Source organism: Epinephelus moara, chromosome 20 (genome assembly GCF_006386435.1).
Source record: "Epinephelus moara isolate mb chromosome 20, YSFRI_EMoa_1.0, whole genome shotgun sequence".
Classification (NCBI taxonomy): domain Eukaryota; kingdom Metazoa; phylum Chordata; class Actinopteri; order Perciformes; family Serranidae; genus Epinephelus; species Epinephelus moara.
Window position 1 is genome coordinate 39,916,904 of NC_065525.1, and position 13,038 is coordinate 39,929,941.

Sequence of the window (13,038 nt, forward strand, 5' to 3'; positions counted from 1 at the left end):
GTGGAGCCGTGCGGAGGGCTGCGTCTTTAAAGAGTGACGCTGCTGCATGTTGACGTGAGAAAACTCCGCGTTTGTTCCAGGAGGCTTCGACCCCTCTTACTTGACCCCCGTTTAGCCGGGGTGGAAATTTCAATATGTGCTCTGAAAGACGCCTTTAGTGCACTGCTGTTAATTATGAGCAGCTTAAATACAGCAGGGGTGAGGATGGATGGAGGGAGGGAGAGAGGGAGGAAGGGAGGGAGGAGAGAGACGGAGGTTCTGGTAAATTAGGCAGGCAGTGGTGTCTTTCCTCCTGTTAGAGCAGATCGCCCTGCAGCCCATCCTGTGACCTGCACATCTAAACTCTGACTGCACCCGTCCACACATAAGCTCTCGCCTGACTCATGTCGGCTCGTCACACAGCAGCATACGCCGTCTGTCCTCGCCGGCTCTCACAAAGCTCGGACACTTTCACCTCGTTAGCGCTCCGGAAGCATCCCGGTGGCTCCATTTCCTGAGGGACATGTAGCTTGTTAATGTGATTCCCCGGATGGGCTCAGGACCTTTTGTCGCATGTCCCTGAATCTTTCCTGCCTCTCGTCACTTTGACTTTGCCTGATAAAGACAAAAACACCTCCCACTCCCTTCCAAATAAAAAAAAAAACCCACCCCGTGTTTCATCCAGTCTTGTTGCTGCCTTTCTCTGACTTCAGGGGATGAACCTGTGGAGTGACACTGACACCGACGAGACTCCAACACAATCTGCTCTCAGCTGAACTGACAGAACATTGAAAAAAAGCAGACTTCAGCTTTCAGAACAACATGAGGATTGTCTGCGAGGAGCTGCGGCGTCCTCACGCGCATCTATAAACCTGCGACAAAAAAATCCCCCAGCCCTGTTTTCTTATTCCCCTCAGCTGTCAGAACCGCAGGCTGAGCCGCCACAGCGCTCAAGGACTACCGCAGTCCTCCCCACACACACACACAGACACCAACACACACAAGTCATACAGCCATGAAACACTCACCAGCAGAAGCGGTATCCATCACGTCCCGTGCAGCAGCAGATATTCAGCAGGTATTCCTGGCATGGCTGCAGCAGCAAAGAGCGTGTGTGTGTGTCTGTGTGTGTGTGTCGGCGTGTGTGTGTGTGTGTTTTGTTTAAGGCATGCAGCGCTGCATGTTAACATCCAGCAGCAGCAGCTATTTTCCTGTTTTCCTCGAGTATCTCCAAGAACCAACGTCTCCTCTCTTTTCCTCTCCACAGCGACAGAGAGATGTAGAAAGAGAGGAGGGGGGGAGAGACACTGAGAGAGACTGAGGAGAGAGAGTGAGGCTCAGTGTGTGTGTGTGTGTGTGTGTGTGTGAGAGAGAGAGAGAGAGAGAGAGAGAGAGAGAGAGAGATCCAGAATTAAAAGGAGAGGGGGGAGAGAGACACTGAAAGAGAATGATAGGTTGTGTTTGTCGTTCCTCCATCCTTCCTCTCCTCTGCTGTTGGAGAGGAGATCATCCATCACTCTATTACACACACACACACACACACACACACACACACACACACACACACACACACACACACACACACTAGAACACACATTGATACATTCCAGTTCCCCAGAGACCGGCCAATGAGTGTTCAGCTCTGCAGCTGTAGGTGAAGCCAATTGGCTTAGCAAGCTGTCAGTCAGTCTGTCATGATCCTCTGTATCCCCACGGCAACGGCGAGGAGAGAGTGGAGGAGTGGTGGAGTGGAGGGGGGGGACAGAAGAAATAAGAGGGAAAGAAGGAGAAATGAGAAGATGATGAAAAGAAGGAGGAATGAAAGAAGAGGAAGAAGGAGGAAGAGATGAAGGAAGAGGATGAAAATGAGGAAGAAAAAGTCAGAAGTCACAGAGAAACAGGTCAAAGAGGAGGAAGACGAGCACAAACAGGAAGCAGGAGAGAGATAAAGTCTTGTCCATCTTCCTGGCAGCGGGTCACTGAGGAAGTCAGGAATTAGCAGGACACCAGGGAGCGGAGGAGGAGATTTACTCTGAGATGCAGAAGGTTCAGGTCTTCATGGTCCAGATCGGATCAAACCTGACATGCATGAATTAGTTTTAAAAACCAAAAGACCAGATCTGAAATAGACCCAAAATGAATAATTCAACCAGATCCACCACTTACCTGAAGTATCATCATCCACCACCAAGTATCTTTGGACCACAACCCACCAGTTGGGAACCACTGTTCTAAGGGCTTATTTATGCTCAACGTTAGATACGTTTACAGACACGCATGGAGTCTTTTCTCCATGCACTGTGTTCATTTTGTCTGTGTTTGTGCATGTTTTCTGAAAGCTCACAGATACTGATGAAACTAAGCGGTACCATCAGAGGTCATGGGGGCAGTGTAAAGTTGATCAAGCAAGATACAACCCTAGGAGGCGACGAGGATATTTAGAAAATGGCTAAACGAAACAAATTGGTAATATAGTGAAAAGAATTCTCCATCCACATGTTGTAACATCATATTTAATGACCTCACAGACCACCTCCATCTACAACATTGCCTCCGTTAAAAGGAACATTGTGTGAGACTTTTGACTCTGCCCTCTAGTGCCATCTATTGGCTGTGTCTTTGCCTGAATGAAGGATACGTGGAAGTATGAGGGCAGTGAGGTTTACAACATCTGAAATGGATGTATCTATTCTATGAATTAGCCCTAATACCACAGGATCGTTCCCTAAGTTAGCACCCCTACCGGTGGCAGAAGATGCAAATGACTGCCCAAACAACATACAGCTTATGACTGATGGCAATTTTAAAGGTGTGTTCCATATTGTTAAACAGTCACAGTCAAGTTCAGTTTAGACACCAAAGCTTCTTGGTTAGGTTTAGGAAAAGAAAAATAAGTTAGGTTAAAGTAAGTAAGGTTAAAATAAGTATGTTTATTACGTAACTTAAGATAATCCTTATTTGTCCCACACAGTGGAAATTTGCAAGTTAGTAATTGTAAGTAACGTACGTAAGTTAACTTACATTATGTACATGATGTAAGTTAGATAGTTAGAAGTCAACACTTACCTGTTTCGGTTCAAATAAGTCAACGTTGACCTCACACACACGGGACGAGAACAGTGGTCTCCTGGGTCAAAGTCCTGTGTTTGTTTGATCCATCCATCCATCCACCTCCTCCGTACCACAGAGAACTGGATAAAGCATCGCTGAGTGGTGCGGTAAGCCAAAAAAGGTGGACTTCCAAGTAGAAAATTACCTAAATCTTCTACTGACCATAGAGCAGGCACAGTAGGAACTTATGGAGGCCGAGCTGGCTACTACTGGTTTAGAAGTATCTGCTAACTTGAATGTGGATAAAATGATTCAGTCGGTTTTGAGGCTTATGAAACCACTGTTCATACTGAGCCAAGTTTTGCATACATTAGTAAACTGTAACTATAAAATGAAAGGATGTTTTGCTGCCTCTTGCAGCAGCTGTAGTCTGACAATAGATAATTCAATTCACTGGGCCCACTGCCGGCATACCTTAAATTTCAATATGACAACTTTGACCATTACTTAAGTTTTTATTGTCTCTCATTGATGACGCAGACTTTTAGTAATGAGTGGATTTTCAAGCATTTAAAAATATATATTAATTTCAACCAGATTATGGGAACTGCATATATTCTAATCCTCACTCTGAGAAAAAAAATGCGTTGCTGAGCATCGTTCCTGTGGGCTACAGCAACACTAAACCCCTGAGCTTGCCTGAGAAGGACTAAATGCACAAAGCTGCTATTTTTAAATATCCCATGGAGAGAGACTCTCACTGCAGCCTGTTTTAATTTGTTCTGAAAATGTCGGCGTGCAGCCTCGTTCTGTGGACGATAAACGAGGCGCAGACTTCCATCTGTGTCACTGATGATGAGGAAATAATGTAAATGCTGAGCAGAGCAGTGAGAACGTTGCGCTGAAAACATTAAACAAGCCTTGGGTCTAGGTACCATGTCAGAAGGGTTACTTTTGGTTTCAAAGATACCATACCAAAAGTGTTTGGTGGAAAGGGGACTTAATCGGCGGTATTTAATAAGTTGGGATAAGAACATGATCAAAATACTGTAACAGCATATGGATAATTTGCATATTATCAACTGTATTGTCATCCAGAGATAATTGATGCTGCTCAGAATCAAACCTGAGAAAAACAACCTTCATTTCTGCTTGTCCAACACGAGTCTGAAGCTTTCATCAACATGAGAGTGTGAAAAATGAACTCAGACAATAGACGAGTATCTGAACCTTCAATCTTTCATCTGGCACAGACATCTTAAACTAGATCTGAATGTACAGACACTGTCTCCCCGAACAGAGCTATTCCCACAGCTTACTGCATCACGCTTGTATGATTTTTATTTGGCAGTGTTTTCCTGTTTGGCTTTTATGCTTATTGTCTTATATATTTTATTGTTCCCTCAGGTCCCCCAAGAACCCCCAGCAGAAGATCATCAAGCGGGTCATTGGCCTGGAGGGAGACTTCATCAGGTAGGAAGCAGCGCCTCCTCCTCCCCCTGTAGCAACAAATGACTGACGGAGCCTCTCTGACTAACACTGATAAAGGAATGGATGTCTTTAATATCACTTTTATATTGTAATAAACTAAAGGCATCCTGAGGTTGATGTGAAACAGCAGCCTGTTAGTCAGAAAAAACACAGCTGTCTCTCATCTAATCGTATCAGTTTGCAGTCAAGAGGTTCACTCCATCACGCTGCTTTCTAATCAGATTAACTGGCATCACCTGGTGGCAAAAGTAAATCACTGCTTAGTTCCTGCACAGACACAGAACACTCACTGAAGGTAGGGACATGGAGGAGCTTTACTATACTATATATTTAGACAATACTGTACAAACACAATGAAGCATCCTACACAATATCAGGTAGGATGTCTACAATTTTAAAGGTAAACAATGTATTGATTGATTGATGTTATCACCAGTGAAAGTGAATGGCAAACCCAGATTCACTCTTGTTTTGGAGCAAGCTTTGTCCACCTGGCGTTTCGGCTCGCCATATTTCGCCTCTCTTTGGGGGATTTTCATAGCTTCTTGAATGCGTGCTGCTTACGGTCTCGCACATGGTCGCTACCTTTTTATAAAGTCTTGACCTTTCCTGCACAGTGTGCCCAGGAACATCTCAAGCAAACATAAGTAGACTGTACTTACCCAAGATAGCATCTATTTGACTTGCTGCCCTCTGGAAAGTGCTACAAGTCATTCAAAACCCGGACAAACAGACTCAAACACAGATTTTTCACCACAGCAATAGTCTTTGAACGACTTCAAATACACAGGATGAATCTTTTTTATGGATATAATTACTACATGGTTAAATGTATGGAGGATGTGGTTTTTAGCTGTCAGCACCTTACAGGAGAAGCACTCCTGGTTTCGTTGTCCATCCATTTTCATCCACTTATCCGGGGCTGGGTCACGGGGCAGTGGGCTGAGCAAGTACTCTAGACGTCCCTCTCCCCAGTGACGCTTTCCAGCTCCTCCTGGGGGACCCCAAGGTGTTCCCAGGCCAGATGAGATATATAATCCCTCCAGCATGTTCTGCCTGTTGTACCTCGTTGCCTCCTACCAGTTGGATGTGCCTGGAACACCTCTAACAGGAGGCGCCCAGGAGGCTGAAACCCCTTCTATGCAAAGGAGCAGCGGCTCTACTCCGAGCTCCCTCCAGATGTCTGAGCTCCTCCCCCTATCTCTAAGGCTGAGCCCAGCCACCCCACAGAGGAAACTCATTTCGACCACTTGTATACGTGATCTCATTCTTTCGGTCACTACCCAGAGCTCATGACCATAGGTGAGGGTTGGGACGGAGATGGACCAGTAAATCAAAAGCTACGCCTTCCGGCTCAGCTCCCTCTTCACCACGACGGTCCAGTGCAAAGCCTGCATCACTGCAGAGGCTGCACCAAACCACCGATCCATCTCACGCTTCATTCTACCCTCACTCCTGAACAAGACCCAGAGATACTTGAACTCGCTCGCTTTAGGCAGTCACTTTCTTCAATCCACTGATTTCCAGCAGAGGGTCATGGCCTCAGATTTGGAGGTGCTGACTATGTAATTTCATTGTGCTTTTTAATAATACAGTGACAACAAAGGCATTCAGATTCTGAAGAAAATAAGAAAATCCAGGCAAGGGCAGAGTCTCTGCAGATACTGCCACACACTGAGAGTCAGGGGTGTAAATATAGATAGTGCAGACAGTGTAGTTGCACTGGGGCCCATAAAGAGAGTGGGCCCTCCAACAATGTGTTGGATGAAGAATGGGTCCTTATGAGTGATAGTCATCTTGAAAATATGCCTGTGTTCAAAGAAGAACTCTCATTAAATTAAAAATTTGCTATATTTGCCCTTGAATAAGGCAAACCCCTATAAGTCATGTTTATCTTTTTTTGTCCAACAAATGTGTTGGACAGGTGTACATACAGTAGACCTTCCAATACCGGTATTGCCGGTATTGATTACTTTTTAATGAACACATTTATTGGTATTTTCTTCACATTTTAAAGGACAACTTCGGTATTTTTCATCCTGGGCTCTATTTCCCCATGTGTATGTGTGCGTATGATTCATGGGTACCACTCGTTCTAAAATTGGTTCAGTATTGAGCCGCGAAACGAGCTAAAATGGCAATGGGGGCAAATGTGTCCCGTATAAAAGTGCTTTTTTTTTGCCACTGACCGGTTCAGATCGCCAGTGCCATCTCTGTAAATAGCATATTGTAGCAGCCCTGGGGCAGTGATGAGTGTGAATGAGTGGAGTCAGCTGTCAGTCAGTGTTGGAGCAGAAAGGCGGAAGGCGTCCCTGCTTGGTAATGTAAATGAGTATGTGTGTGTGAAGTATGTGTTAGCTAGAAGAGTCAGAGGACAGAGTCTTTTACTCTGGAGTGTTACCGGAGTTTTTTTTAACGGGCCTTTTTCCCGAACGCAAGAACAGGATGTCGCGCGACACCCTGTACAGCTTTCACAGGCTGCCTTTGTCGGACGGCGAGATGCTGAAGTTGTGGCTAGTTGTGCTACAAATGGATGCTAACACTCCTGTCCAGACACTGCGCCTTGCAGACCATCGGGTCTGCAGTGCTCACTTCTCCCAAGATGACTACTGCCAGCCGAAGAAGAGAAGACATCCAATCCCGAAACACCTCTTCCTCACAAAAACGGCTGTCCCACGAGTAGAGAGAGCTACAGACACAGTGGAGCAAAGCTTGTGAAATCACACAGCCCAGAGGTAAGGGAGAGGCTAAGTTAGTATGCTATTTACAGAGATAGCACTGGCGATCTGAACCAGTCAGTGGCGAAAAAACACACACTTCACACACACATACTCATTTACAGTACCGAGCGGGGACGCCATCCCCCTCTCTGCCCCAGGGCCGCTACAATATGCTATCTACAGAGATAACACTGGCGATCTGAACCAGTCAGTGGCGAAAAAACACACACTTCACACACACATACACATTTTCAGTACCGAGCGGGGACGCCATCCCCCTCTCTGCCCCAGGGCCGCTACAATATGCTATCTACAGAGATAACACTGGCGATCTGAACCGGTCAGTGGCGAAAAAAAGCACTTTTATATGGGACACATTTGCCCCCATTACCGTTTTAGCTCGTTTCGCGGCTCAATACTGAACCAATTTTAGAATGAGTGGTACCCATGAATCATACGCACACATACACATGGGGAAATAGACCCCAGGTTGAAAAATACCGAAGTTGTCCTTTAATGTAATTCATCATGGCAACTAACAAAATTTGCACACAGCTTTTAATTTTCTTTCTATGTTCTATGTGTTGTGTGTGTGTTGTTGTGCGAGCTGTCAAATGAAATTGCCCTTTAGGGGATTAATGAAGTTGTCTTGAGTCTTGAGTCTTGAATATTCACACTATTTCACCCTGACCATGTCACTGTAAAATGTAGAAACTTTGCTTTTGACCTTGAAAAAGAACATGTTCCACTAAATCCACGAAGGTATACTTCTAAATATATACTACTAAAATATGATTCAGAAGGTTATTAGGACCATTAAAAACTATGAAACATTACTATTGCAATATCTCCTGGGTTTGGCCATTTTTCGGTTTGATTAATTTAACAAATAGTGGTTTGCTGCTTTTTTAATGTTCTGAATGTCACAAACAAAACCTTTAATCACTTTTAAGGCGGTTGTTTATTCCCAGGAAGCTCATGGCTCATGGCTTTGTACTCATGTACTTTACATCCGGGCATTTCTTACTTACACAAATCCCCATACTACATGGTCAGAATGAACTACGATTCAATTTTACATCATACCTAGTGAGTAGTATGTGATATGAACCCCTTATCTTGGGTTCTGTTGCATTCACTTTTATACTTTGATCCTTTTTAATGTCCATTGTGAGTCTGACTGTGTTATAGGAGAGCAAAGATCAGTGCTGCACTCTTTTAAATAACGACTTCAGTAATTATGTGATCCAGTAAGCTCGTCCAACCTCCAGGACACCTCAGTGGGAGTCACGGCTGCTGCCTATTCTGGTCCGAGCAGATCTTTGCACACAGCTCACTGTCTTCAGCTGTTGTTTCTCTTGTTTTTGAGGTGACTTTCAGCAGTTGTTGTGTACAATAAGCATGACTCTGTCCCATTAATAACTGCGGTTCCTCTGCATGGCTGAACAAACAGGCTCCCACTGATGACAAAAGCAGATTTGAAGTGACCAACCACTGTCGCCACCGTGTGTTGTGTTTGCCAGGTGGGTGAACAAATTACAAAAAGGATTCTTGGTGCAGCGCACCATGAAACCAACACGTCAAACTGCTGCGAGCGCTGTGGCAGTTGTTTCAACTCAAAGTCGAGCTGATGTCCTTTTTTTTTTATTTAGTTTCTTTTTTATTAGCTTCAAACTGGAAACAACTGGGCTGCAGTCAGACTCTGAAACACAGACAGAATTACAACAAACACTTCTTACGGGACACTAATGAGAGGTGATGTCACACTGTGAGGCCTAATATTATCAAGCTGCTCTAAAAATCTGACACACTGTTAAAGAAGGTACAAAGACTTATAACTCCTTTTAAAACAATCTCATTTTAATACTGATGCCTCTATATGACTTTAATAAGAAAGTGAAACCATCAGCTAGAGGATTGGCTTGTTTGTGTTTCTTTAAACCAATCCCAATCTTCTTGAGCGGCACTAAGCCCAGGATGCAGTGACAATGCTCGTGCTAAACAGTGTCAGATAGAACTTATTTTGGTGGAACATTTGCACACGGGGAAGTGAGCACTGTCACTACGAGGGGTGTAACAATCCATCCATCTGATCGATGTATTGATTAAATGATCAACGATGCAGTGTCATCGATGTGAAGTGAAAACATCGATCCATATCATCACCTTTAGGACATGCTTTTATTTTGAAAGTATGTCTCACAGTCAAACAGACGCAGTGAGATGGCAAGCGGCTAAGAGAAAGAAGATGAGGGTAACTTTATTTATTCGGGAAAAAAAATCATTAGTGTGGAAATATTTTGGATTTTGGAGAAAATACAGGTCAACAAACAGCACACATGCTGTATGTAAACAACGGCATTACGAGATAAAACACAACGTCACGTTACCTGCCTGGACGGGCGTCTCACTCCGCTAACTTCTCACTACAGCAACATCAGCTGCTGTTTCAACAATGTTGGACTGAAAAAACGTGCATGTAGGCTGAAATTCAACAGTTCTGTGCTGTTGGGAGATGCAGTGACTTTAACCAACGGTGAGTCAGAAAAATAACAACAATGCATGTAATCTTTTAGGCTATGAGTAGAGAAAAACAAGTCCGCTAGCTGCTAGGCTAATTTATGTCATGTAAACATGCTAAAGCTAATAATGGATGACTAGCAAAAAACAATTGTTTTTTCTATGAATCTTGACAGTTATTACTGAGCTGAATTTGATACTTTTGTTAAATAATGTTGTTGTTTTATGGCTGTTGGGAGAAGTTTGCTTTCAGGGCTTTAATCCAGATAAACCTGAAGATGATCGCTTGGGTTAAAATGAAGATATCTTCCAGAAGGTTAACTTATCCCATGTGCTGTTGTATCTGTGATAGTGGAGTCAGTTTAAAGTAAATTTTACCGCACTTATATTCATGTGTTGCTTTTATCTTTTATGGCCAAAAGCAGAAAAGAGAGAGGGTGGCAGCATCTTCTGTAACAGACTGTGTTAAAGGCGCTGTATGTAAGAATGTGGCCAAAACGGTTACTGCACTCAAATTCAAAATACTGCCGCGAGTCGTGTCCGCCCCCCTTCGCCTACAGATTCGAGGTTGCTGGACAGCGGCACGCTGGAGACTGATTTGTTTGCCCACAGGCGGCTGCCATGGCAGGGCCGCTGCGCCGCGTCCTTGACCTTCGGTTTTCCAGTGGACCATTCGAGCAAGTCCAGCTTCTCTGCTGCTAACACTGCTGCTGGGATACAGCTGAGGAGACTGCTAATGCTATGTACTGGGACACTGCTAATGCTGCTTGCCGTGCTGCTGTAGCTCAGTCGTAACTGTAACTGATGCTGAGACTCTACTGACTGCGTGACTGGTAGACGGCGGTGGGTGGCGCAACAGGCCAAAACACAAATTCAAAACATAAACATGATTTGCGGACTGTAAAAAATTTTTTTAGATGCAAATATTCTGACTGTACTATTGTTGTCGGTGAGATCAGTATGTTATATAAACATTATTCCTTAGTCTCTGTGACATATTAGGAGGATTTTATGACTATTTGCTTTAGATTTCTTACATATAGCTCCTTTAAATGGGCAGATAGTACCGTGTCATATCAATCGCAGGCCCCTGAATCACATTGAATCAAACTTGTATAGTGGCAGACTTTGTGATATCGGCAAATATTGTATGGTTGTCATAGAATCAATATAGTATTGTATTGTGTAGGCTTGTCACGACACCAGTATTTCAGTAGTCGATACCAATACCAGTGAATTTCCACGATTCTCGATACGACTCTCGATACCGGATTTTTTGGACCCAATCTAAGCTCTAGCACTTGTAGAAGCCATTGTTTCTAGCAAAGACGATGTTTTTCTGCGCTCGTCCTCGGCACAGACTGACTCGCGTATACTGCCCCCGTCAGTTCCGACAGGAATCGACACAGCCTGCTGAGGGCAAAGTTGTATCCGGTACTTACGGTACTGAAAAAAAAAACATGTACCTATGAACTTTTTGCGTGTTGGCATCGACTTGGTACCGAATTATCGGTTTTCATGACAATCCTAGTTATCGTGAGGAAACTGGTGAGTTACACCCTTTGTCAATAAAATGGTCCTGCAAAAGAAAATACTACAAAAACATTAACAGTCATATGTCAATCATCAGTTGTAATCTACTTTATTTGATTAATAAAGAAACAGGTGAGTTATATAAAAATACACCCCCTGTGCAGTTGTCATGAATGCCATAGAGACCAAAACTGTTTTTGTACCAGGCTGTAAACATGTTTATTTCTGCTGTAAAGTTGGGCAGTTTAACATGGGGGTCTATGGGGATTGACTCACTGTTGGAGTCAGCCTCAAGTGGCCATTAGAGGAACTGCAGTTTTTTGGCAAGTCTGTGTTGGCTTCATTTTTCAGCTCCGGAGGCTGCCACTTGTTTAACCACAGTGATGTTGACAGCCTTCAACATATTCACTACAAAATAATGTGCAAATGTATCTGTCGTTTGCAGAAATGTGCAGAAATGTACAATGCCGAGATTTTTCCTGTCGATTGTGTTGTGACATACTAATATTAGATCCACATTTAGTAACATAAAACTTTCCAGCGTCTCATACTGAGAAGGAACTGAAAGCAAATTAAATGTAATAGTTCCATCATTGCCCGCTGTCTTAACCTGTAGCGACACCTGATTATTAAGCTTTTCTCATAATTATGAGATAAAGTAGCCTGTCTATAATTTTTCTTTTGTAAATGCAATGCGCTCTCATAATAAGTGGTCTTACACCATGCAACATAGTACTTCAGTGCTGAGTGTGTTCCTTAAAATGAACCTTTTTGTTATTTCCCCTGTGTGAGATCAGTGTGAGTGCTCTGAAGTCAACTTCACTGGAGTATTTTAACTTTTCAAGCTTAATGTCGGCTTGAAATTGGTCTTGAATTGCATTTGAACAAGCATTAAGAACACATTAAGGTTAGGTTGCAGAAAGCTATTTTTATTCTTAGTGTGAGTGCACTGGATATAGCAGGGACCGTGTGTGTGTGTGCGTGTGTGTGTGTGTGTGTGTGTGTGTGTGTGTGTGTGTTTCCTTCAGAAAGAGGCAGGAGTTGCTCTCAGCCCTGTTACACTGCGTTCTCATGAGGAAATGAGCTCCACAGTTCAGATAATGAGACGCAGCAGGAGAACAGAGCGGGCCGGGCTGCTGGCTCTGATACAGCAACTTCTCCAGACTCACCGTCTGATTGTTGGACAGGTTTTATTCATTACACAGACCATCGTGTCCCTGGTCTGTCTCTCTGTCCAATTAGCATTCTAGCAGACTCTCTCATTTTTACCTTTTAATCTGAACACAAAAGTTTGGCACAAACTCTGCAAAATTAAACTTCTGACTGATGACTAAATTGTTTCTGTCTCATCATGGTATTATATAATCAGATGAAGGCGCTGACTACATATATAATCTAGGTCATGTGATTATTAGTCACAGGTTCAGTCACAAGTTTCTGAACACATTTCTATACGGTTTACATCAGACTTTACTCTGTGTTGAACTTGTAAAGAAGACAAGGTCAAATTCCCTCTGAAGTCTTGGATTTCATTAACACCTTATTCTCATTTATTTTTAAAGAGTGACTCATCACCCAGAACCTGCCACAAGGTTCCTCTCTGACCCTTTTGAAGGTTGTTTAACTCCTGACACCGTGTGAAGAGCGAGCTATTCTTTTTCCTACTGTTGGGAAAATCTATTCAGGCTGAAAATCCCTTTATCATTTTACACATTTTTATTCTTCCGCACAGGCGACAGCTGTG

The 13,038-nt window shown here is 43.6% G+C and overlaps 2 protein-coding genes across 2 annotated transcripts in view; one reads left to right on the forward strand and one right to left on the reverse strand.

Moving 5' to 3' along the window:
* Positions 1–1,372, reverse strand: part of lrrn3a (leucine rich repeat neuronal 3a) — a 32,264-nt gene extending 30,892 nt beyond the window's left edge. The window contains exon 1 of the mRNA XM_050073822.1: positions 1,008–1,372. The gene's annotated coding sequence lies outside the window, so the exon portion shown is untranslated. The remainder of the gene's footprint in view (positions 1–1,007) is intronic.
* The window catches only part of immp2l (inner mitochondrial membrane peptidase subunit 2), a 239,881-nt gene that overhangs the window by 203,996 nt on the left and 22,847 nt on the right, over positions 1–13,038 (forward strand). Inside the window, exon 4 of the mRNA XM_050073863.1 lies at positions 4,438–4,503. Within this exon, the coding sequence (XP_049929820.1) occupies positions 4,438–4,503 (66 nt within the window). The remainder of the gene's footprint in view (positions 1–4,437; positions 4,504–13,038) is intronic.